At 36.4% G+C, this 26,299-nt stretch overlaps 1 protein-coding gene across 1 annotated transcript in view; it reads right to left on the bottom strand.

Annotated features, from left to right (window-relative positions):
- Nucleotides 1-1,023: 1,023 nt before the first annotated feature.
- The window catches only part of LOC106879503 (uncharacterized), a 51,147-nt gene continuing 25,871 nt past the window's right edge, over nucleotides 1,024-26,299 (bottom strand). The window contains exons 2-5 of the mRNA XM_052972147.2: nucleotides 23,566-23,641; nucleotides 21,204-21,399; nucleotides 10,025-10,125; nucleotides 1,024-6,770 (exon numbers count right to left, since the gene is read on the bottom strand). Coding sequence (XP_052828107.2) covers nucleotides 6,153-6,770; nucleotides 10,025-10,125; nucleotides 21,204-21,399; nucleotides 23,566-23,641 — 991 coding nt within the window. The 3' untranslated portion in view covers nucleotides 1,024-6,152. The remainder of the gene's footprint in view (nucleotides 6,771-10,024; nucleotides 10,126-21,203; nucleotides 21,400-23,565; nucleotides 23,642-26,299) is intronic.

Here is a 26,299-nt window from a genome sequence, read left to right as displayed (position 1 = left end):
CTGGCTTGCCAGTCTTCAACAAGCCTCCCAGCTTGCTAGTTTTGTCAGACCGTCCAACCCATGCCAGCACGGAAAGCAAACGTTAAACGATGATGATGATATATGAGTATGTATAAAGTTGTGTTTATCCTTATTTCTCAGATATATACATGTATATAATTGCAGTGTGGAAGGTGTTTATAAGCCATTTAAAAATATAGAAAGAAACCGCTAGATTGATAAATTAAATTTAAATGTTGAAGTGAATCTAGCGGTTTTTTTGTGTATTTTAAAATGGCTTATAAATACCTTCCACGCTACAATTGTTTGTTTCAGCACATGATCTCAGATCAGGTCACTTGCTATGCAAGTACATCTCCGTAATATATATATATATATATATATATAAGAGAGAGGGAGAGAGACAATAATAACTAAAATATATTTCTTTCCCAAGATCAATAACTGCAAATGCTGTAAGTTTGAAATCAATCAAACATTTCAACTCAGAACAGTTACGAGATTTTATGTCAATGAGCTGTAGCAATTTAAGTAACAACATAATCACAATTATGGCTTGTAACATTAATGTCAACAGTGATTATTTCCAACAGAGATCTATGACTGCACGCTTTGAAGATGGATTTAGTCAATTAAATCAACCCCAGTATACCACTGGTATTTAGTTTATCTACAATCTCACCCCCTGTCCCAAAAGGCAAAGTCAGCATTGGTGAGATTTGAACAATTTTCTACTCTAGGCACAAGGCCTGAAATTTTGGGGGAGGGGGCCCGTCGATTAGATCGACACCAGTATGCAACTAGTACTTAATTTATCGACCCTGGAAGGATGAAAGGCGAAGTCAACCTTGGCGGAATTTGAACTCAGAAGTTACAGACAGATGAAATACCGCTAAGCATTTTGCCCGGTGTGCTAATGATTCTGCCAGCTCGCCATCTTGATTTGAACAAAATAATTAACAATAATTGGTTGATTATCTGCAAATTAATAAGAAAACAAAATGAAAAGAAAAAAAACTAATATACTTTTAAAATATCATTTAAGATATTTGTTTGTTTTTTGTTTCACTTTTTTTTTTTTAATATTACAGTAAAGATACATGACGAATATGGCAGTTTCAGAATATTATAAGATTAAATAAATATATAAAGAATTATATCTGAAATATCTGCCAATTCCAGAGATGTACACACGCCAAACATCTATTGAAATGAGGAGAGGCATTTACAAAAAGGATTAAAATTACAGAAAAGAGAGCCAAAAAAAAAATATTTTAAAAAACAAAAACAACAAAAAATAACATTGGTTTCAAATTTTGGCTCAAGGCCAACAATTTCGAGGGGAGGAGACGGTCGATTACATCGACCCCAGTGTATAGTTGGTACTTATTTAATCGACCTTGAAATGATGACGGGCAAGTTGACCCTGGCGGAATTTGAACTCACAATGTAAAGACAGACAAAATGCTGTTGAGCATTTTGTCCAGCGTGCTAACAATTCTGCCAGCTCACCATCCTGATGATGATAATAATAATAATAATAATAATAATAATCCTTAACAAGGGCAGCAATTTTGGGGGAGGGGACCAGTCGATCACCTCGACCCCAGTGTTTTACTGGTACTTAATTTATAGATCCCAAAAGGATGAAAGGCAAAGTCAACCTCAGTGGAATTTGAACTCAGAACATAGTGACAGGCGAAACACTAAGCATTTTGTCTGGCACACTAACAATTCTGCCAGCTCATCGTAATAATAGCAATAACCTTTTCTACCAGAGGCACAAGGCCTGAAATTTGGGGAAGAGGAATAGTCAATTACATCAACCCCAGTGCATAACTGGTACTTAGTTTATCGATCCTGAAAGGATAAACGGTAAAGTTGACCTCGGCAGAATTTGAATTAGGAATATAATGACAGACTAAATACCAGAAAACGTTTCACCCACCATACTAACGATTCTGCCAGCTCACCGCCTTTGATAATAACAATAATAAATAATAATAATAGCGACTGTTTTAACTCAGTCTGAAGGAAAAATGTGATGCACAAGCAGGTTGTAAGGACAACTGGACTGGCATCACAAGTGTAATGAAAGAGGGATAAAACTAATGTCTTTAGCAAACTCCCAAACAGAACCCCTTCCACCTATCTGAGTAAAGAAACAAAAGGGAAGGAACCTGTAATAGATGCCACAAACCATATGAAAGGGTAGAGAGGGGGGTAGCAAAAATAACCATCTTTTAATATTTGATCAATTAATTTTAACGAGGGAGGGAGGAAGGAAGGAGAGATATATCCACAATGATAAAAATGGTTTTGATGTTACGCTTGAATGGGTTGACAAAAACTTTAGCAAATGTGATGGACAATGGGAGGGGATTTGCTGAAGACAAATGAAGATTGAAATAAAAAAAAACGATAATAATTAACCAATTAACAATGACTAGTTTTGAAATGGTTGGTACCATAGCTTTTGGCAAAATGGTAGAATTGATGAGAAGACTGTAGGCTACCTGGACATGAATCAGGCGTTAAAACTTTGTACTTCAGCCTGACATTATAACCAGGACAGCCATGATCATCACTAGGGAGTATGATTTACTAGCATGGACCATTGGTTTTGGTGTCTATGCAGTCACATACAGACAGGGCCATTCTCTCAGCCCTTCCACCCTTGAACCAGTGGGAAGAGAAGGAGGAAAGAGAGGAGAAAAGGGAGAAGAAAGGGGAGATAGAGGCAGAGGGGAGATGAGGAGGAAAGGGAAGGAAAGAGGGAGAGAAAGAGAGAGGAGGGAAGGGAGAGAAAGAGATAGAAGGGAAGGGAGAGAAAAAGAGAGAGAGAAGGGAAGTGAGAGAAAGAGAGAGAGAGAAGGGAAGTGAGAGAAAGAGAGAGCAGGGAAGGGAAGGGAGAGAAAGAGAGAGCAGGGAAGGGAAGGGAGAGAAAGAGAGAGCAGGGAAGGGAAGGGAGAGAAAGAGAGAGCAGGGAAGGGAAGGGAGAGAAAGAGAGAGCAGGGAAGGGAAGGGAGAGAAAGAGAGAGCAGGGAAGGGAAGGGAGAGAAAGAGAGAGCAGGGAAGGGAAGGGAGAGAAAGAGAGAGCAGGGAAGGGAAGGGAGAGAAAGAGAGAGCAGGGAAGGGAAGGGAGAGAAAGAGAGAGCAGGGAAGGGAAGGGAGAGAAAGAGAGAGCAGGGAAGGGAAGGGAGAGAAAGAGAGAGCAGGGAAGGGAAGGGAGAGAAAGAGAGAGCAGGGAAGGGAAGGGAGAGAAAGAGAGAGCAGGGAAGGGAAGGGAGAGAAAGAGAGAGCAGGGAAGGGAAGGGAGAGAAAGAGAGAGCAGGGAAGGGAAGGGAGAGAAAGAGAGAGCAGGGAAGGGAGAGAGGAGAGAGAAAAGGGAAGGGGGGGAGAGAGAGAGAGGCGAGGAGGGGGAGAGACAGAGAGAAGCACCAGTACTTATTTTCAACAAAACAAACTGGAGCACTCTATGAAATGAAGTGTCATGTTTATGAATGCAACCCCACAACCCTTCCCTTCACATAACAAATAAGGTCAAACTGAGAGGCCCTGCATCCAGCAAAAGTAGAACCAGCTTGTTTGTAACTTCTGACTGAATCCTGGCTTAGAAGTGCTCCAAGAATTCCTGCAGATCATTTGTTAAATTCCATGGAACATGGAGCAGACCAAGGACTGTTAAAATCTTTTACTTGCAGCAGTGACTATACTGAAGAAAACAAACAGACTGCAACTAAACATGTGTTTGTTGTTATTGCAGTAGCCATACAGAAAAAGAGAGAATTTTTATCCACATGGCCACTACACCTATACAATATTTGTCACATTTGTCTGTAAGCACCTCACAGACACCTGATAACAATTACTGTAAATATAAATGGGGTTGGCTTATTTTTTCTTATTATTTTCTATTTTTGCTATGATGTCAAACATTAAGTGATGTGGGAAATGAAAATATCCTACAGAAAAAACCAAAACCATCTCAGTATTAAGAATTTACCAAACTATTCACTAACTTTCGCAAAGTATTTATCTACACAATATATTGGCTCTGGTATATTCCAGTCATTCTCTGAAACAATACTTTCACACATGGCTATGTAGACACACACACACACACAATTATATACACATACACACATATATACATAGATCCACACACATATATACACATACACACATATACCCACACACATATATACATACACGCACATATATACATACACATATCTACATATACACACACATATATATAGATACATTCACACACACATACATATATACATGTATGTGTGTATTCTTAGATTTACACGTCAGTCCTGAGAGAGAAAAATGGGAAATGACAGTCCAATTCATTCAACCATTTCTAGTAAATACATCATTAATATAAATATACATTCTTAACGAGAAAGTGATTTATCATCATGTTGTTCTAATTAACTTAAGCGATTGTTTTAATTAGTAGAAAAGAAATATATTTACAATAAAACAGCTTGGCCAACATTTAATGCAATGTGAAGGGAATTTGAACTGACGATCTTCCATTTTAAAAGAAAATAGATATCAACATTCAAATTTGCAACAAATGTGTAAATATTGTTGTATTTCCGGGTGGTCATTTTTTTCTCATTTTTGCCAAATAAATACACACATTATATATTCGTTCTTCATTCGTTTATTACTGTTTTTATTCTAACTCATGTCCGTTTCCTGAAATCTTTCGTCACACATCTGTGACCTCCTCAGCAACACTATGTGTGCTCTTGCTCTGGATAATGGACATGAGTTAGAATAAGAACAGTAATAAACGAGTGAAGAACAAATATACAGTGCATGAGCTTATTTGGCAAAGAGAAAAAAATGATCATCTGAAATACAACAATATCTGTTTCAACACATGGTTTCACACCAAGAATCTTGCAACACAAATTCACACATATATATATCTATATGTATAGGTATATACATAGCAGCTATGTACAGGGTTATATATACAGAATAAATTAGAGATGAGAAATAAAACTGCAAAGAAGTGTTTTTACAAGCAATAACCAAAATAAGTGTTCTATGATTGTGATCAAACAAAGCATTGATCTGTGAAACTAGAACAAATGAAGAAGAGATGTTCTCATTTAACTTTCTGTGTACGGTAGTCCGTTAATTCACTATAGTAAATAAAAAACAAAAAACCCAGAGATGAACTTCACAGTTGGTAATATAAGTGCCATATTAGATATGCTGATTGTAGGTGGGTTAATTGATTAATTAATTCCTATAGTTTAACCATTATCACAAGGGCAAGACATCAGTAACAACTACATTTCATCACTGTTGTCTTAGCAGTAACTTGTCCAACACTTACAGCTAAAAACAGAATGATGCAGTTTTGAATTAATGACACCTATTATCCAGTGAGATTGTTTCAGAGAGAGAGAGAGAGAGAGAGAGAGAGAGAGAGAGAGAGAGAGAGAGAGAGAGAGAGAGAGAGAGAGAGAGAGAAAGAGAGAGAGAGAAAGAGAGAGAGAATGAGAGAGTGTGTGTGTGTGTGTGCGTGCGCGTGCGTGTGTAAGTAAAATGATATGTATAATATATATGCATGTTTATATAAAGTTTATATACATTAGACACACACACACACATATATATATATATATATATATATATATATTTAGCAGAAGCAACAGGGTGACCCAAGGCCCAAGAGCCCCATGTGTTGGTTTTATATACACACACACACACACACACACACACACGTGCAAGTCTTTCTCTACTGGTTACACAGGAGGAAACATTTAGTCTAAATGTTGCAAATGAGAAAAGCCATTATTAATTACTATAGTTAATGAGTAATGTAGCTGATATTCACATAAACATCTGAAAGGGACCTGCCCATAAAGGAAACGTTTAAAAAAAAAACCTTTAAAAATCCATTGTGACATAAGAAATTTTGAGAGATTTTTTTTTTCTTTCAAGATATCAGAATTCTGGATAAAAATAGACATCATCATAACTTTGTCAAAAACGTCTATAGAATATCAACAAAATAATTAAAAATTTCAAAAGAAAAAAAATAGATTTTCTTTTTTTCTTTCAGTGTCTTTGAATTTTTTGTTAGGGAAGTGGTCTTGTGATTTGTGTCACAAGTATTATGAAGGGTTTCCAATAAGGTGTCCATTTATGCAGAATAACTGCAAAGAATAGAGAATTCCAGTTTTAAAACCCTGAATAGTTTCTTTGTGATTGACAGGCGAATGACACGTCGGACAGCACACAAACGACAACAACGTGTTGAGGCAGTCCATATTCACCGTGATTCCACCTTTCTCTTTGGCAATCAGTTCTAAAGGAGTCAATATACTAGTTGAATCAGTGGCATTGGCACTGGTCAGAAGTGACGTTGAACCCTCGTTATTCTGAGGTAACAGTTCAAACGGTAACAATGTCTGTGCAGATTGTTGCTGGTGCAACGTAATCCGGTTAATGGTATCTTGTTGGTTTAACTGATGAATTTGTTGTTTGATGGCCGCGATATTCGGTATGTTGACATCGTTTTGGTTGGTGTTTGTAGAAATAATATTGGTGTTTGTTACAGAGCTGTTGGAAGGTACAGCCGTACTGCTGAAGCTACCCAACAACGACAACGAGTTCACAGACGCAGAAGTTACAGACACTGGTGGCTCAACAAAGTTGTTCTCATCACTTTCTTCTTTGATGATTGTAGTAATGCTTGGATCGCTCTTCAGAGAAAATGCTTGCATCACATGCTGAAATAAAGAACGGAAGCAAAAGTTAACAACAGATGGTAAAATAGAATTATGAGAGACTTACATTTATTTCACACAAACAGATGCAAGCAAGCATGGGTGTGTGGTCAAGACAAACAGTTTCACCTGGTGACTGTGAAGCCTTTCTTTTGAAAATGTGATACTGATGTCTTCAGACAATGTCATTGAAATAATGTCAATGAAAATGTTTTACAACTTTTTATGGTACAGTTTGTGAGTTTCAGTTGATTAAGTACCAGCGGTTTTTTTTGGGGGGGGGGGGGGGGGGGGTTCTAAACATTTCACAGCAATTATCAAATTCATTTTGAAACAGGCTTTTTAATGAGTAATTTTTTTCAAGTTGTTTTGATATTTTTTTTCAGCAATTTCAAGCTTGTGCTAGTGTCACAGATCTCTCACCATCAAGGGAGATAACTAATCGCTCCAACCAGCAATTACAACAAACTCCTAATACAACACCAACAGTATTTGTCATATTGATATTCAATGAGTTCTGCATTTGTTACTTGGTACTTTAGAAGAATATAGAGACGAAAGAAAAGCAAAGTTCTATGGAGTAACTGACTAGACTGTTGCCAAAAGAATATAGGTTGGATAGGTGAAGGCGCATGGCTTAGTGGCTAGGGTATTTGGGCTCGGGTTCGTAAGGTCGTGAGTTCGATTCCCGGCAGCATGTTGTGTCCTTGAGCAACACACTTTATTTCACATTATTTCAGTCCACTCAGCTGGCAAAAATGATAGATGTACCTGTAATTCAAAGGGGACCAGCCCTGTCACATTCTCTATCATGCTGAACCTCCTTAAGAGTACATGTGTCAGCAGAGTGCTCAGCCACTTGCACGTTAATTTCAGGAGCAGGCTGTTCCACTGATTGGATCAATGGAACACTGATTGTCATAACTGACAGACAGCCAAGTTGGATAAGAGAAAAGAAAGTCAAAGTGTTTTACAAATATTAAATGTTATGCAAAAATAACAACAATATGAGCAAAAAGAAGTGAAATAGTAAAATGGTTCACATTTCACATTAGCAAAACGTCCTGCAGCTCTGAACTTTCAAAGACACGTGGAATGTAAAGTCCCATACTCAGGAAAACTGGTAAGGGTTAGTGACTGGGTGTGAAGTAATGCTTCAATGCTCAACCTATGTAAACATGAAAAAATAGACAGAGAACAACGAAAAGAAAGAAAAAAAAATGTTGTTTAAATAATCACAATCACAAGGATAGTCCTCAAAAACATGTCACCAAAATTTATTGTGATTAAATTTGTCCATTAGGTTTTCTTCAAAAACGATCACTAACCCAAACTAAGTTATACCCCTTTATAAAGCCATATGTCTTAACTCTTTAGTGTTTAGACTCGCACAAACCGGCTGAAAATTATTCCCCTTTATTTGTTTGAACAGGCCAAATCCAGCCGCATCTGATTCCTCTACGAAATCGCTAAAGGAATAAATCACATTATTGAATTCTCGTAGCTTTGAGATAATGCGAGATAAAGCCTTTCTCGCCTTTATGTAAGTAAAAATACGGTGAAACTTTTGAGACTTCTTGGTTTTTTCAACATTTGAAGATAAGTATACATCTTAGTTTTTAATGATATGGCGTCAGCAAGTAGCAATTCCAACTTTTACTTTTGATGATGTACAAAATATAAACGAAAACAACAGTGATTTGTCTTCGGATGAATCATATTGACATTTGTGAATCTTCATCTTTCTTATAATGAAAGTGATGAAAATGATATCGAAAACATTACAGCAACATGGTTAAATATTACTACATCAACCGGAATTCCCGATTTCAGAGAAAAGACTAGTCCACAATCCAGTCCACCTCCCGATGCTCAACCATTGGACTATTTATTTTTATTTTTACCAAAAAGTCTTTTGAAACTGTCACGGAGGAAACAAATATTCTCAACACATAACTTCCATTTGTGGAAGACCTGATCCACTATGGCAGCCAACTGACACAGCAGAAATGCAAACTTTTTTTACTGTAAACATGTTTGGTATCAAGCAGCTTCCTCGACTGTGGAACTACTGGAATCCTGATATAAGGTAATGGTGATCCATATCTCTCCAGCATTATGTCTAACTATAGTTAATTTATATATTGTTTATGCAAAGAGCCACCAAAGGACTACGACCATTTGAAATTTCGGGTTGACATCGCATCTTAGTTACACAAGGGCTTTTCTTCCAGAAAGCACAGAACTGGGAGAAAAGCAAAATTAACTGAGGTGGATGTCAACAGAGAAAATATTGACTTCTATGAAGTGGGAAAAATAAATAGAAGGAAAACAGTTTGCAGACTGTGTTTGCTGCAAAAAAGAAAAACTGCAAAAGGTTATCAGGTTGAGACCTCATATATGTATTCATTTTGCAAAGTGCCCTTGTGTAAAGGATACTTTGGACAGTTTCATGATAGAAATATGGCATTACTATATTTTGTTGTTTGATAGTAATACTATCATATAATCCTTTCATTTTATTACAAATAATATGTGAAAGTGAGAAATACATATAAATTTTCAGTGTTACATACCTATATTCACCTTTGCCTCACCTGTTAATGAGCTTTTTTTATTAAATGCATTCTGTTATGTAAATGTATTCATTAAATTGTATAAGAGTACATAGCCAATGGTATAGTGACTAGCAAAGGAGTTTTGTAGCTTATTTTCAATGAAAATGTTTGAATGAAACATAGAGAAAGAATAAAATCTTATACCGATTACACCTGTATTTTAATTAATTCAAATTAATGTACATCATCTTGAAAAGTGGCAAAATTGTTGGTGGTTGACATCTGGGATAATTTTAATAACAAATCCAACAGATAAGATGCATTAAGAATTTCAGTTTTAGTGTTTATCCATAATGTTATTGCTTTCACACCTATTAATTATATTTACTTGCCCAGAAAAGTCAAATTTAATCAGCAAGATCAGCTAAAATTACAAAACTATAATCTGCAGGCATATAAACACCCACTAACAAAATTTAGAATCTGTATGTAAAAAATTAACAAACTTACAAGCAAATATTGTGGAAACCCCTCTTGGGCCTGAATAATTCAAAATAATGTGAACAAGTAAGCATTACGTTTTACAAATTAATCTGAACACTAAAGGGTTAAAAAGGGGTACAAAAAATATACAGGGGGCTTACTAAAGATAAGAATTATTCAAACCAAAATAGTAGATCAATGAATACTAGTTTTTACCTCTTTCTTCGCTCTCCATTTATGATATGAAAGTTTTCTGTACATAGCTTGTCGCAGAGTCACTGGGGAACAATTACCTTCTTGGTTCTTCTGAACCCACACTGGAAAATCAAAATCAATTCACAAAATAAGGCCTTCACAGAATTTACATAATGTTACTTCAAGTAAAAAGGTCAATCCAATACAAGTGAATTATGACAAGGGACTTTACTGGGTTTTTCTTTTTTTGTGTTAAGTAACTCTTAAACAAATATGAAAGATGACATGGCTGTGTAATAAGTTTCCTTCCCAACCACATGGTTCTGAGTTCAGTTCCATTGCATGGCTACTATAGCCTTGGGCTGATCAAAGCCTTAACTGAAAGAAGCCTGTTGTGTGTGTGTGTGTAAGTATGTATAGGGGAAAAAAATAAAAATGGAGAAATAATAAATGCATGAATAATTTGTGTGTTATAAAATGATGAAAATTTTCTTTAAAAACCATAACAGTACAAATAAATTGATTACAAGTTGTGAAGCTCAAAAAATAAAATAAAAGAACCTACATATATGTTTCAGTCCTATCACCAAGTTGATCAGAAGTTCTGAGCATTCCAACTATATGGGAGTAAGACTTCTTCAGTGGAATACTTTGGATTATATAATCCCTAATGAGGATATAACTTACTCGAATTAACTATATATATATATATATATATATATATATATATATATATTTAATTATATGTATTTATTTTATCCTAATTAATAATAATTCGGATAGAATAAATGGGTTAATAGAAACCAGGGTAGCAAAGATCACAAAATAACTGTGGTGTAATTCCTGTTTTTGAGGCAGAAACTCCTTGATATTTTGGGCATTTGAGTATATATAAATTTAAGGAATGGAGTGAACGCATGTTATAACTGCATACTTTATTCCGACATATGTTTCAAAGAATTACAATTTAAGCGATCCATAGGAATCGTCGATGTTAAAAATGTAGACTTCTCCTCAGGGAAATGTATGGGGATCATCTTAAACGTAAGACATTATGACCGAGTATGAGAACTATAGTTGGATAAGGTTATAACGTAATTCATTTGAAAAAACCGTTAGAGATGTGGACGCTACCAGATAGTACTTAGGACAAGAAAGGAAGGAAGAGAGAAAAAAAAAAAAAAAAAAGGAGAGAGAGAGGGAAGGAAAATTCAGAGTGTAGATTTTGGAGTAGATAGGATGATATAAATACAATAAAAAAATTTTTTGGGAAAGGAATGTTATGTAATAAAAAGGCATTATAAACGGGGTTAATACTGTGTTTCTATGAAAATATTGAGATGAATGTATATAAACACTTATACTTATGTGTATGCGCATATATATACACAAACAGACCTACATTTCCTCCAATAAGTTCAAATATGCATATTTATATACACACCCACGTCAAAACTAACACTCACATATACATACGAACACACACACACATATACATATATATACACACATATACATATACATATCCATATATCAATACATACACATACTCATATACATATGTATACATATATACATATGTATATATATATATATATATATATATATACACATATACATATACACATACACACATACACATATATACACATCGATACTCATATATACATAAAAACAAACATACACATACATATATATATGCATCTACGCCTATAAACATACATATACACACATATATATATACATATATACAAGTACATATATATATATATATATATATACACACACACATATATACATATATATATATATATACACAAATACACACGCACATACATATACATGCATACATATATATACATACACACATACATACATATACATACATATATATATATATAAATATACATATATATACATATACATCCATATATACACATATATACATACACATATACACACACAGATACATACATATACACATATACATATACACACACACATATATATATATATATATATAACGTTGACCACTAACGTGGACAATTAATGTGCTAGAAATAGATCACATTTTGTGTCTATTAAGACCTAAATTGTTCTCAATATATATATATATACATATACGCACCCATACATATTCACAAATACACTCATATATGAATATATATAAAAAAAATTTGCATAAATATATCTGTGCACAAAAATATACATACATCCAATTAAGCATACATAGATGCATATTTATATATTTTTTTATAAATAATAGAAAAAAAATAATAATAATACATATATGTACACAAAAATCTATACAAACACATCTAGTTTCATACAGAAACATGAATATATATACACACACTCTCCCACAGATACACGTGTATATATAAACACTTATACACGTACCATTATACATACATATATATTTTTTATGTATTTGTTGTTACATGAATTTATATAGATACTCATCTGAAGGTAATTCATATATAAGTGAATGAGATGTTAAATGAATGAAAATTAATTAATGAATTAAAGAATAATGAAGTTAATGGGTTGTCCATTAATTCACATGAAATGATTACTTTATTATTATATGCTAGAAAAGTTGGGCTGAATTAGGGGTTTAAAGAGTAAATCTTGCTTAAGAAGACAAAGTCAAAATTATAAATAAGGTTTACTACAGTAATTCCGTAACATATTTGTTAGTGTAAAAGTTTTATCGAGATTTGAAAATCACAATATATTATGCTGACCAGTAAATTTTTCGTCAAATAATGAGATATTAAAATGATTGGGATATGTTTTGTTACGAGAATAAATATTTAAACTATGAATGATAGAAATTAAAGATGTTTCTAGGAACGCTGAAATGATGAATTATGATCGTAGATTTAGAGAACTCTCATTAAAAAAGCCAGGAACATAATAACTCTTATTATTGCTAAGCCAATTGGTGAATAAATCGGAAGTCGTAAAATAATGATATTGAGGTATAATTAAGTATGGAAAAGAAGTAAGGTTAATAAAGCATTGTATATTATGTAATTATTATGGGTGGATTATACTATGAAATAAACCAAAAATTATGCGCTTTTTTATGTTCAAAGATTTTATATGTGTTCTAATTTAGGTTAATAAAATAAAGAATGTTTAGATAGATTATGTCAATCGTAATCTATTTTTATCTTCTAACATATGAGGGAGTTAATGACATGTTATACTAGAACTATTTGAGGAACTCATGTATTACGGGTTAATATATATATATATATATATATATATATATATTTTTTATATATAACGTTGACCACTAACGTGGACATTCAATGTGCTAGAAATAGATCACATCTTGTATGAATGTCCACGTATATAAAAATATACTTTAATCCCCTGAGATTGCAGATACTGTTTCTGAATCTCTTTGATTCTTTAAATGTGCTAGCTTCCTGGTAATTAATCGATATTAATTAATATATGATTTTTTACCCTATTTCGTGTTGCAAGACAGTGTAGGAGAGAGAATAGTGATGTTGTAGGAGAGAAATGTGTTCACATGGATGATGGTATGCTTGCACTAAATGAGGATGTAAAGAAAGAGGAGGTCTGGAGATGCCACTACGATAGATTGCTTAATAAAGAGAATGAATGGGAGGAAGAGAGCCTGCCGTATGTCGACCCAATAGAGGGACCAGCTATCCGAGTTGATAGTACCAGGGTAGATAAAGCAATTAAGAGTATGAAGACCAGGAAAGCCCCCGGCCCATCAGGAATCACTGCAGAGATGCTCAAAACATCTGGCAGTGTTGGCTATAGCCTAGTCACCCGTATTACGAACCAGGTGATACACGAAGGAGTCATACCCAATGACTGGTGTAGCAGCATCATAGTCAACTGCTACAAAGGTAAAGGTGACGCTTTAGATACAAATAATTACAGAGGCATCAAGCTGTTAGATCAGGTTATGAAAGTTACAGAGAGGGTCATAGCCCAACTAATTAGGGAGCGAATCAATTTAGATGAGATGCAGTTTGGGTTCGTGCCAGGTAAAAGCACTACTGATGCCTTATTTCTAGTGAGACAGCTGCAGGAGAAATACCTAGCTAAGGATAAACCTCTGTACCTGGCTTTCGTTGACATGGAGAAAGCCTTTGACAGGGTCCCCCGATCCCTTATCTGGTGGTCAATGAGGAAACTTGGGATAGAAGAATGGTTAGTGAGAGCTGTGCAAGCCATGTACAGAGATGCTGCCAGTAAGGTGAGGGTTGGAAATGAGTACAGCAATGAATTCCGGGTAGAGGTAGGGGTCCACCAAGGTTCCGTCCTCAGCCCCCTCTTATTTATCATAGTCCTCCAGGCAATCACAGAGGAGTTCAAGACAGGTTGCCCCTGGGAGCTCCTCTATGCTGATGACCTTGCCCTAATTGCGGAGTCACTATCAGAACTAGAGGAGAAGTTTCAGGTGTGGAAGCAAGGTCTAGAATTGAAGGGCCTTAGAGTCAACCTAGCTAAAACCAAAATCCTAATAAGTAGGAAGGTAGATAAAACACAAACCCCATCAGGTAGATGGCCCTGCTCAGTATGTAGAAAAGGAGTAGGTAGTAACTCTATAAGATGTACCCGGTGCAAGCTATGGACATATAAGAGGTGCAGCAACATCAAAGGCAGGTTAACTAGGAAGTTAGTTTTTGTTTGTGGCAGATGTTCAGGTGCAATAAAGACTGTAAACAAACAGGAAACAACTTCTATCTCATTCCAGGGTGAAAAACTAGAGGTAGTCGATAGCTTCCGCTATCTGGGCGACCAAGTTAGTAGTGGGGGTGGGTGCGCTGAAAGTGTAGCTGCTAGAATAAGAATAGCCTGGGCAAAGTTTAGAGAGCTCTTACCCCTGCTGGCGACAAAGGGACTCTCACTCAGAGTAAAAGGCAGACTGTATGACGCATGCGTACGAACAGCCATGCTACATGGCAGTGAAACATGGGCTGTAACTGCTGAGGACATACGTAAGCTCACAAGGAATGAAGCCAGTATGCTCCGTTGGATGTGTAATGTTAATGTGAATACCCGTCAGAGTGTAAGTATCTTGAGAGAAAAACTGAACATTAGAAGCATCAGTTGCGGTGTGCAAGAGAGGCGACTGCGCTGGTATGGACATGTGGTGAGAATGGATGAGGATAGCTGCGTGAAAAAGTGCCACACCCTAACAGTTGAGGGAACCCGTGGAAGAGGTAGGCCCAGGAAGACCTGGGCTGAGGTGGTGAGGCAAGACCTTCGTACATTGGGCCTCACCGAGGCGATGACTACTGACCGAGACCTTTGGAAATGTGTTGTGCATGAGAAGACCCGGCAAGCCAAGTAAGATCGTTGCCAGTGCCCCTGGACTGGCTCTTGTGCGGGTGGCACATGAAATGCACCATTTTGAGCGTGGCCGTTGCCAGTACCGCCTGACTGGCTCCCGTAGGATTTTCGAGTGAGATCGTTGCCAGTGCCCCTGGACTGGCTTGTGCGGGTGGCACATAAAAAACACCATTTCGAGCGTGGCCGTTTTCGTGCGGGTGACACGTAAAAGCACCCACTACACTCTCTGAGTGGTTGGCGTTAGGAAGGGCATCCAGCTGTAGAAACTCTGCCAAATTAGATTGGAGCCTGGTGTTGCCATCCGGTTTCACCAGTCCTCAGTCAATTCGTCCAACCCATGCTAGCATGGAAAGCGGACGTTAAACGATGATATATATATATATATATATATATATATATATATATATATATATATATACATGTATATACATATACATATATATACATGTATATACATATACATGTATATACATATACATGTATATACATATACATGTATATACATATACATGTATATACATATACATGTATATACATATACATGTATATACATATACATGTATATACATATACATGTATATACATATACATGTATATACATATACATGTATATACATATACATGTATATACATGTATATACATCTATATATACATACATATATATATATACATACAAAGTAACCACATGTAAATCGGCGATTTTCTTCCTCTATCTTCCTTTCTATTGGACTTTACTCTGTTTCTGAAGAAGAGCATTGCTTGAAACATTAAGCCATCTTTCTTTCCTTCCCTGAGCGTCTGCTAATACTTTACATGTACCACATCCTCATGTTTTTTCTTGTATTTTTTTTCTGGATTTACTACATATATTTCTATATATATCATCACCATCATCATCGTTTAACATCCGCTTTCCACGCTGGCATGGGTTGGACGATTTGACTGAGGACTGGCAAACCAGATGGCTGCACCAGGCTCCAATCTGATCTGGCAGAGTTTCTACAGCTGGATGCCCTTCCTAACGCCAACCACTCTGAGAGTGTAGCAGGTACTTTTACGTGCCACCGGCACAAGGGCCAGTCAGGTGGTACTGGCAATGGCCATGCTCAAATGGTGTTTTTTACATGCCACCTACACAGGAGCCAAAATATATATATATATATATATATATATATATATATATATATATATATATATATATATATATATATATACATACATACATACAGGAGTTGGACAAAATAATGGAAACAGCTAGCATCATAATTTTGAAATATCTAAAAACCGTCAAAGATTGTTTATTTTTATGTCTTTTGATTTATTATTAGTGTTGCTTAATATGTTTTGCTAAAATTGCTGTTTCTTTTCAGATATCATCAGCAAAAGGTAATTAAAATTCATTAAAGTGACAGATCTATCAGACTTTCAAAGCGGTCAAATTGTTGGTGCTTGTATGGCAGGCGCTAGTGTAATGAAAACAGCCAAAATGTTTGGTGTATCAAAAAGTACTGTCTCAAAAGTAATGACAGCCTTTGAGAAAGAGGGAAAAACTTCCTCGTCGACATAAAACTCCGGAAGAAAATTAAAACTTTCAGATAGGGACTGTCGGACTCTTACACAAATTGTTAGAAAGGATCACAAAAGTACAGCTCCCAAAATTACTGTAGAGCCTAATGACCACCACGAGAATCTAGTTTCCACAAAAACTGTTCGCCAGGAGCTGCACAAAGCCAGATTTCATAGGAGGGCTGCAATCAGAAAACCACTTCTTTCAAAAACAAACGTTACAAAGTATTTAGAGTAGAGTAAAAACCTACAGAATTGGTCCCTAGAGCAGTGGAAGAATGTTATTTTCTTGGACGAGTCATCCTTTGCCTTATTTCCAACCACCAGCCAAGTATACATGTGGAGACAGCCAAAAGAAGCATTTGACCCAGACTGCCTTCTTCCAACTGTTACACATGGAGGAGGATCTGTGATGATTTGGGGGCTATATCTTGGAAATCCATCGGTCCAATGGTTTCCCTTCATGGCAAAATTAATAATCAAGAATTAATAGTCATAGCAGAAGTAATAGTCGAGACTATTTAAGTATTTTATCTGTTCAAATTCATCCTATGGTTGCATAACTGTTTCCGGAGGGAAATGCAATCTTTCAGGGTGATACTGCATCAATTCACACAGCTAAAGTTGTTATTGAATGGCACGAGGAACATTCTAGTGAAGTCGAACATCTTATCTGGCTACTATAGTCCCCAGATCTCAATATTATTGAACATTTATGGTTCATTTTAGAAAAACAAGTAAGGAGTCGATATCCTCCACCGTCATCACTACAAGAACTGCAGACTGTTTTAGCTGGAGAATGGACAAAAATTCCTTTGGAAACAATTCAAACTTTGTACGAGTCCATACCTTGTAGAATTCAAGCTGTAATTACTGCCAAAGGCGATCTTGCCCCATACTGAAATAAATTTGTTTGAAATTTTAAGGGGTTTCCATTATTTTGTCCAACCCTTGTATACACACACACACACACACACACACACACACACACACACACACACACACACACACACATACAAATACATATATAGATATATACAAATACATATATACATATGAAAAGTTAGAACCTTGAGAGAAAAGTTAGACCTAAAAAGCATCAGTTGTGGTGTGCAAGAGAGACTACTGCGCTGGTATGGACATGTGGCGAGAATGGATGAGGATAGCTGTGTGAAAAAATGCCACACCCTAACAGTTGAGGGAACCCGTGAAAGGGGTAGGCCCAGAAAGACCTGGGCTGAGGTGGTGAGGCAAGACATTTGAACATTGGGCCTCTCTGAGGCAATGACTTCTGACCGAGACCTTTGGAAATATGCTGTGCGTGAGAAGACCCGGCAAGCCAAGTGAGACCTAAATCCAAGGCCTCTGCCAGGGCTATAGCCAGCCCACTTATGCGTACCTTTCCTTCTTTGGATACTAAACTCCGCTTGCGAAGACCTGTTGAGGCAAGTGAAATTGAAACCGAACTAAATTTGACGACAGGCACCCATGCCAACGTCGTCTCCTTCATTGGACACGAAACTCTGCTTGCGAAGACCTGTTGGGTCAAGTGAAATCAAAATCGAACCATATTCGATGACTGGCACTTGTGCCAGTGGAGCACTAACAGCACTGTCCGAGCATGTTCGTTGCCATAGCAGCTGTCTGGCTTCCATGCTAGTGGCACGTAAATAGCACCATTTGAGCATAATCGTTACCAGCATCGCCTTCTAGCAATTGTGCTGGTGGAACGTTAGAAAATCATTCAAGCGAGGTTGTTGCCAATGCCGCTGGACTGGCTCCCATGCAGGTGGCATGTAAAAAACACCTTTTTGAGTGAGGCTGCTGCCAGTACCGTGTGACTGGCCCTCGTGCTGGTGGCACATAAAAGCACCCACTACACTCTTGGAGTGGTTGGCGTTAGGAAGGGCATCCAGCTGTAGAAACTCTGCCTTATCAGATTGGAGAGTGGTGCAGCCTTCTGGCTTGCCAGTCCTCAGTCAAATCGTCCAACCCATGCTAGCATGGAAAGCGGACGTTTGACGATGATTACATATACATATATATACATTATATATATATATATATATATATATATATATACATACATACATACATACATACACATATACATACATACACATATACATATACATATGTATAAAGAAAGATGAAGGGATACATTGGATTTTCCCTGAAACAGCTGTAAGACTTTATCCATAAAATATATTTCTAACTCTGCCATTGGTCTCTTTATCCTTTTGTTTCTTTATACATACACACGCTAATACACGACCTATGTTATATTCCCCGCTCATGTTGCTACAACGACAGGGGCAAAACTAGTTGGTATACAGCACTTACTCGGTGTTACCTGTATCTTTAGGGTTTGTTTAACTTCAATACCCTTCATAACCTTTATATATATATATATATATATATATATATATATATATATATATATATATATATATATATATATATATATATATGTTTGTTTTGCAAGATTTTTGATGTGAAATTGTGTGTTGAAACAGATGTTGTTGTACTTGGGGATGGTCATATTGCCAGTTTAACCAATAAAAACACACGCACTGTATATTTGGTGTTAATTTGCTTCAGCTTTATATTACATTAATCTTAATCTTATTTCGGCCAGAGTTCTTTCGTCACACTTCTGTGACCTCATCAGTGGTCCTTTGTTTCCTTCCTTCTTATGTGTGTCTCACCTTGCTAACTATCAGCCATTTTATATTTTGTATTCCTATTGTATGTGTGTCCTTCAATGTGTCTGTGTCTTTTGTAAGTGCATGTGTGTATGGTGAGTGTCTGTATCACCTATATACTCTGTTAATACGTGTTCGTTTGTATTTGTTTTTATTTATTTATTTGTTCATGTGTGTGTGTGTTTTTTTTTGTTTTTTTTTTGTGTTTAATTAAATTTTGTTAACGTATGAAGTAGTAGTAATACTGCAGAGTTGCGTCCCTTTGACCAATCTTCTTTCATGCAAGGTTTTTTTGTTTTTTTTGCCAAGACTGCAGAGTCAATAAGGATTAAAATAATAAAATGATGATAATGATGATAAAAATAATTTTCTCGATTATGAGCACAAAGCATGGAATTTGAGGGGCAAGGAGCTAGTCGATTACATCGACCCCACCCCCGGTTCTTAACTGGTTCTTATTTCATGAACCTTGAAAGGATGACAGGCAAATATGACCTGTGAAATTGGAACTAAGAATGAATATATATATATATATATATATATATATATACAGGCGCAGGAGTGGCTGAGTGATAAGTGGCTTGCTTCCCAACCACATGGTTCCGGGTTCAGTCCCACTGCATTACACCTTGGGCAAGTGTCTTCTACTATAACCTCAGGTTGACCAAAGCCTTGTGAGTGGATTTGGTAGATGGAAACTGAAAGAAGCCCATCGTATGTATGGCTGTTTGTCCCCACCCCCACCACCATCGCTTGACAATTGATGTTGGTGTGTTTACATCACCGTAACTTAGCGGTTCGGCAAAAGAGACCAATAGAATAAGTCCTAGGGTCGATTTGTTCGACTAATGACGATACTCTAGCATGGCCGCAGTCAAATGACTGAAAAGAATAAATGAAATGCTGCCAGCTCACTGCCACAATAATAATAATCCTTTCTATTATAGGCACAAAGCCTGAAATTTTTTGGTGGTAGACTACTCAATTACATCAACCCCAGTGTTTCACTGGTACTTATTTTATTGACCCCAAAAAGATTAAAGGTAATGTCAACCTTGGCAGAATTTGAACTCAGAACGTAGCGACAGATGAAATACCACTAAGCATTTCATCCAGCGAGCTAACAATTCTGCCAGTTCACCACCCTTGATAATAATAATAACAATAATAATCCTTTCTGCTGCAGGCACAAGGCCTGGAATTTTGTGGAAACAGAGTAGTCAATAATATTCAGCCCAGTGCTCAACTGACATTTTATCAAGCCAAAAGATAGAGTAAACCTTCGTGACATTTGAACCTAGACCGTAGCAATGGGCAAAATACCACTAAGCATTTTGCCCAGCACGGTAACGATTCTACCAGCCGCTGCCTTCTTAATAATAATAATAATAATCCTTTCTACTATAGACACAAGGCCTGGATCTTATTTTATCAACCCCAAAAGGACGAAAGGCAAAGTCAACCTTGGTGGAATTTGAACTCAGAATGTAAAGACGGATGGAATACTGCTAAGCATTTCACCCAGTGCACTAACGATTCTGCTAGCTAACAACAATAATAATAATAAAGATTCACTTACAGATAATAGCTTTCGTAAGCAAAGGGTTTAACAACCTTCCACATCCTCGTACAGACAAAGTCCCACTTTTCATCTGGTCCTTGCTGAACAAGAAATTCATCAAAATTCGTACCATAGCTTGACCATCAGTCTTCTTACGAATTACCTCAAAATATTGGTCAGAATGGATGTACACACCAAAACCTATGTGCACCATCTGGAAAAAAATAAATAAATGAAATTGGTTAATCTTTATTCCAACAATGATTATAGCTAACTTTCATTCACAGTCCATAACACTTTGCAGAATTGTGTCACAGTTTCAGATCTTTTTTCACACATTCATATAAAGCTTCTTTAATCACCAATACAGAATGGCAGGTCTTAAATATATTTTATCCCTCTAGAAATCTCCAGTCACTTTATCCTCATCAGCTTCATTGCCAGCACTGTCCTATGCCTACATATGAGCTTCTGCCACTAAAAGCTACTTGATGCAACCCTCGGGCATCAGTCTGCTGACCTGCGGCAATGGTTGTAGTCCTACTGCCATGTGGTGCATCTTAGTTTTGTAGTGCTTTTCCCCTGCTTGTCAATTTTCTGCGATGGTTGAAATGAAGGAACAGCATACTTCTATAAAATTCTGTTTTCTGCTGGAGAAAATGGCAGCTGAAACAGTTGTCATGCTTCAAACAGTTTATAAAGACACTGCCATGAGCAAAACACAAGTTTACAAGTGGTTTTCATGCTTTAGGAATGGTCACTTGTTGCTTGAGGACCAACCTGTTCAGGGCCACTATCAACTTCACAAATGAATGAAAACATCCTGAAAATTCATAAACTGATCTTGGAAGACAATCACCGAACAATTGATGAACTTGTTGATATGACTGGTGTGTCCTGGAGCTCCAACCAACAAATTTTGAGCAAGGAATTGCGAATGAAAAGAGTTGCAACAAAATTGTGCCTCACTTGCTCATGGAAGATCAAAAGCAGCCAATATTGAATGCATGTTGTGAACTGAAAGAACAGTTGGAAGTCGATGCCTTTTGCCTTTATGCTATCTGGACACATTTATCTTGCAACTCTAAATACTTCCCTCTTTCCACCTTTAATGCTGTATCAAACAAATTTCATATTCAATGCTTTTCCATTACATAATATAGCTTTTCTTGTACTCCTTAACTCATACAACTTCAAAGCTCAATAAAAACCAGTAGATTCTTTCCTTTACCTCAAGAAAAACACATTACCTACAGATACATGTCAGCAAAGTTTGGGCAGCAATTAAAAGCCTCAGTATTATACGCAGATCAAATCTTCTCAAAGAACTTCTTCCAAATACTGATCAAGTTTACATAGCTTTATGGTTTTTCCATCTGGACACTAAACAAATGTCTTGAAACTATATTGAAAGCTTCTTGACATTTGGGATATCTCTTGAAAGAACCCCATACCAAAGAATAATTATGCATGTTTCTTAAAATCTCAGGCATTATGAGGGAAAGAAGGGTCCATTTTGCTGGACATTGCTGAAGAATTAAGGAAGAGCTGGTTAGTGACAGCTGGACATGATTTGAAATTGCATAGGTCACTCTAAGAAGACATTCATTGATCAGTTAACAATTGACACAGGATGTCATTTAGAAGAACTGATATATGAACCATGGAAGCGAGAAGGAGAGAGCTGAGTGGAGGCTGAGCAAGCTTGATCTGATGAAGATGATGACAATATCATACAGGTGATACTCTACTGTCATCATCATTATCATTTTACATTAGTTTTCCATGCTGGCATGAGTTGGATGGTTTGACAGTATCAGGCGGGTCAGACAACCACATCTTGCTTGAACGTCTAGCCCCCCCCCCCCTCTCTCTCTCCCTCTCTCTCTCCCTCTCTCTTGAAAGTTTCCAGATTCCACTCAGAAGAGATTGGTTAACCCAAGACTATGGCAGAATGCGTTGTCTTAAGTTCTGCATTGTGGGACTGAATCCTAAACCATAAGGCAGTTGGAAAGTAAACTTTACATCCATAGTCATTACCACTTATTGTATTAATCTATTTTAGAAATGTAATAAATATATTTCAGAAGTAAGAATTGTTCAAAACATTTCTGTATGTAGAAACTATATGCTGAAAACATGAGATTTTTTTTCTTTTCTTTTTTTTTTTTTTTTTAATTGATTGTCCTTGCAAAAATTCTGAGGTCTTAAAAAAAATGTTTAATCTCATGTCTCTTCATTTTAGCACGAAATTCATTATTTATTAACCAGTTTTCCTTGTAAAAAACAGGTGGTTCTTTTTTGTTTTCTCTTGAAATTTTATGCCCCACATTTGTTAATGAACCCACACACACACACACACACACACAGAGTAATATACCTGGTATTTCTCAGCTTCTTCGGCAGAAACTAAGCCCGCATTTGGTCTTCCATGCTTTAACGTGTCCATGTGTTGGCTAACATAAGAAAGAAAATGTAATTTAATACACAAATTATAAATATATACACACAAACACACCATGGAAATATATTTATACATAGGAAGGGGAGGGGACAAATGCCATAATAAACAAGAATGATAAAATATCACCAGCAAGGGCTAATTAGTTATACATACATAAGTATACGAATGCATACTTCTGTTAATGAACACACAAAGTAATACACCTGATATTTTTCAGATTCTTCAGCAGAAACTGAACCAACAACATATGGTCTTCCATACTTTTGCACAAATCCTTTTAAAACAATTGTGAACATATTCGGTCATCCCATAAATAAAGCGGTTTCTTTATACTTCTTTTATTTTTCAAAATTAAGATAAACAAAGTTCTTCTTTAATCTAAAATATACACTCCTTCATTTTCTACAATACTCTTCCATCTATCTGGTAGACTTGCAAGGCCCCTCTTCCAAAATTCACTTCTCCGTGACAAAAATACTCCTCCAGTACTATTCTGACCTTGTCTACAGAATTCATTTTCTTTCCGTCCAAATGATTTTGAAGACTGTAGAATAAATGATAATCAGATGGGGCAATGTCTGGCGAATATGGTGTGTGGGGCATCATTTTCCATCCAAACTTTTCCAGCCTTTGGAATGTCATCCTCACTATATTTGGCCGAGCATTATCCTGATAGAAGAACACCCTTTGTTTTGGAACCAAAGATGGTCGTTTTTCTTCTAGCACTGACTTAAACTGCTCACAGTAGATCTCCTTTGTTATCGTTTGGTTTGGGTTTAAAAGTTCAAAGTGGACTAAGCCTTTTATATCCCAACAAACAGATAACAACACCTTATGTGGGTGAAATCCTTCTTTAGTCTGGGATGCTGGTGTTTCTCCTTTCCCTACCAACTGTCTTCAGCACTTCACATTTTTATAGAGAACCAATTTCTCATCACCAGTCACTATTCAGTCCAAGAGACATGGCAGCAAAGAAAAACACACATTCACTCTCTGTGTGTGATTAGACTTCGAAAGTTTGTGAGGAACCCACTGACCCAATTTGTTGACTTTTCTGATGGATTTGGTCATTCAACCATTCATCGACACCTGCATGCCAAGTATTTCTGCTAGTTCCTCAACAGTTACAATAGGATTTTGTTCCACCAAGGTTTGCAGGACATCCTTATCGAACTCTACAGATCTTCCAGGACGAGGCTTGTCTTCAAGGCTGTAGTTTCCCACTAGGAATTTCTGGAACCACTGTTGACATATGCTTATGCTTATTGTCCAATCCCCCTATACTGCATTAATATTCCTTACACTTTCCGTTGTGTTGTTGCCTTTATTGAACTCATAAAGCAAAATATGCTGAATATACTCTTTTGTCACTTCCATTATAGCTTTGAAAAAAATAACTGTTAAAATCGAACCACACTCTTCAAAACTTGCACTAAGAATAAGAAAAATGGTAAAATTAATACCTGCTTTTATAGCAAGTTGATGCAGGGAGTTTATCCCATCCCCCTCTTACTTTTAGTTCATGCAATTGAAAAAACCGCATTATTTATGGAATCACCTAACACTTACTAACTGAAATTAAGTAACTAAATATATAGAGAGAGTATTGTGAAAGAACAAAGATCAATTCATTATAGCCCAATATTTTAGTCCCTTTGTGGTTCTGCAATCAAATCTGGCCATGGACTTAATGTTAATTTCATAATTTCAGAGAAAGGGAAGCTGCATGTAGCAGTTCCCTTATGATGGAATTTATGATAGCTGACATCTCTCCTTTACTTAAACTGGATGCTACGTTACATAATGTTATCTTGTAAATAAATGGGCAAGACCCTAACAACAGATATTGAACAGTATATTAATTTCTTATCGTTACTTCTTGATAATTTAGTCTACAAATCAAATATAGACAGAACTCTCAACTGACATCTGCATCTTCTGAACTCAAGCACTAATTACATACATTGCCAATTATCGTTTTACATCTACTTTCAATGCTAGTATGGGTTGGTTGAGTTACTCCAGTTGGTGTCAGGACATATCCAGCAGAGAAGATATTGCATATCACTCCTGTGTTTCATTTTTGGCCTGGTTTTTACCACCAGCAGCCCATCCTAACACCGATCAATTTTCAGCATATACTGAGTACTTTTTGAAATTTTCTTTGCCAGAATTTCTTCACCTCAACTTACTTCAAATCTTCAAAAACTTATTTCATGAAATAACCAAATTTATAACAATGTGACAGCTACAAAGATGTCTAAAGGACCTCTACATTAAACCAGTCAGTGGAGTTTTGTAACTCACAAATGCACAAAGGACAGAATCCTAAAAGCCCTAAAATTCTGGCTAAAGAATGCAATTCCAAAACTTTACCACTGGAACTAAATCTAGTTAGTTATTCTACTAAAAGTCTCCACCTTTTCTCTTATTTTCCTCTCTGATATGGTAAAACTTCTAAATTCTAAGGCAACTTCCACTGGTGCTGGTGTTATGAAATGAGCACCCTATACACTCTGTAAAGTGGTTGGCATTAAAAAGGGGATCCAGTTGTAGAAACCATGTCAAAACTGAAACATTGAAGCAAAAATGGAGTCCACCAACTCATTCAGTCCTACTGAGCCATCCAAATCATTCCAACATGGGAAGT

The sequence above is a fragment of the Octopus bimaculoides genome, chromosome 12 (assembly GCF_046866305.1).
Source record: "Octopus bimaculoides isolate indiv1 chromosome 12, ASM4686630v1, whole genome shotgun sequence".
Classification (NCBI taxonomy): Eukaryota; Metazoa; Mollusca; class Cephalopoda; order Octopoda; family Octopodidae; genus Octopus; species Octopus bimaculoides.
This window is presented reverse-complemented; position numbering and strand designations above follow the sequence as displayed.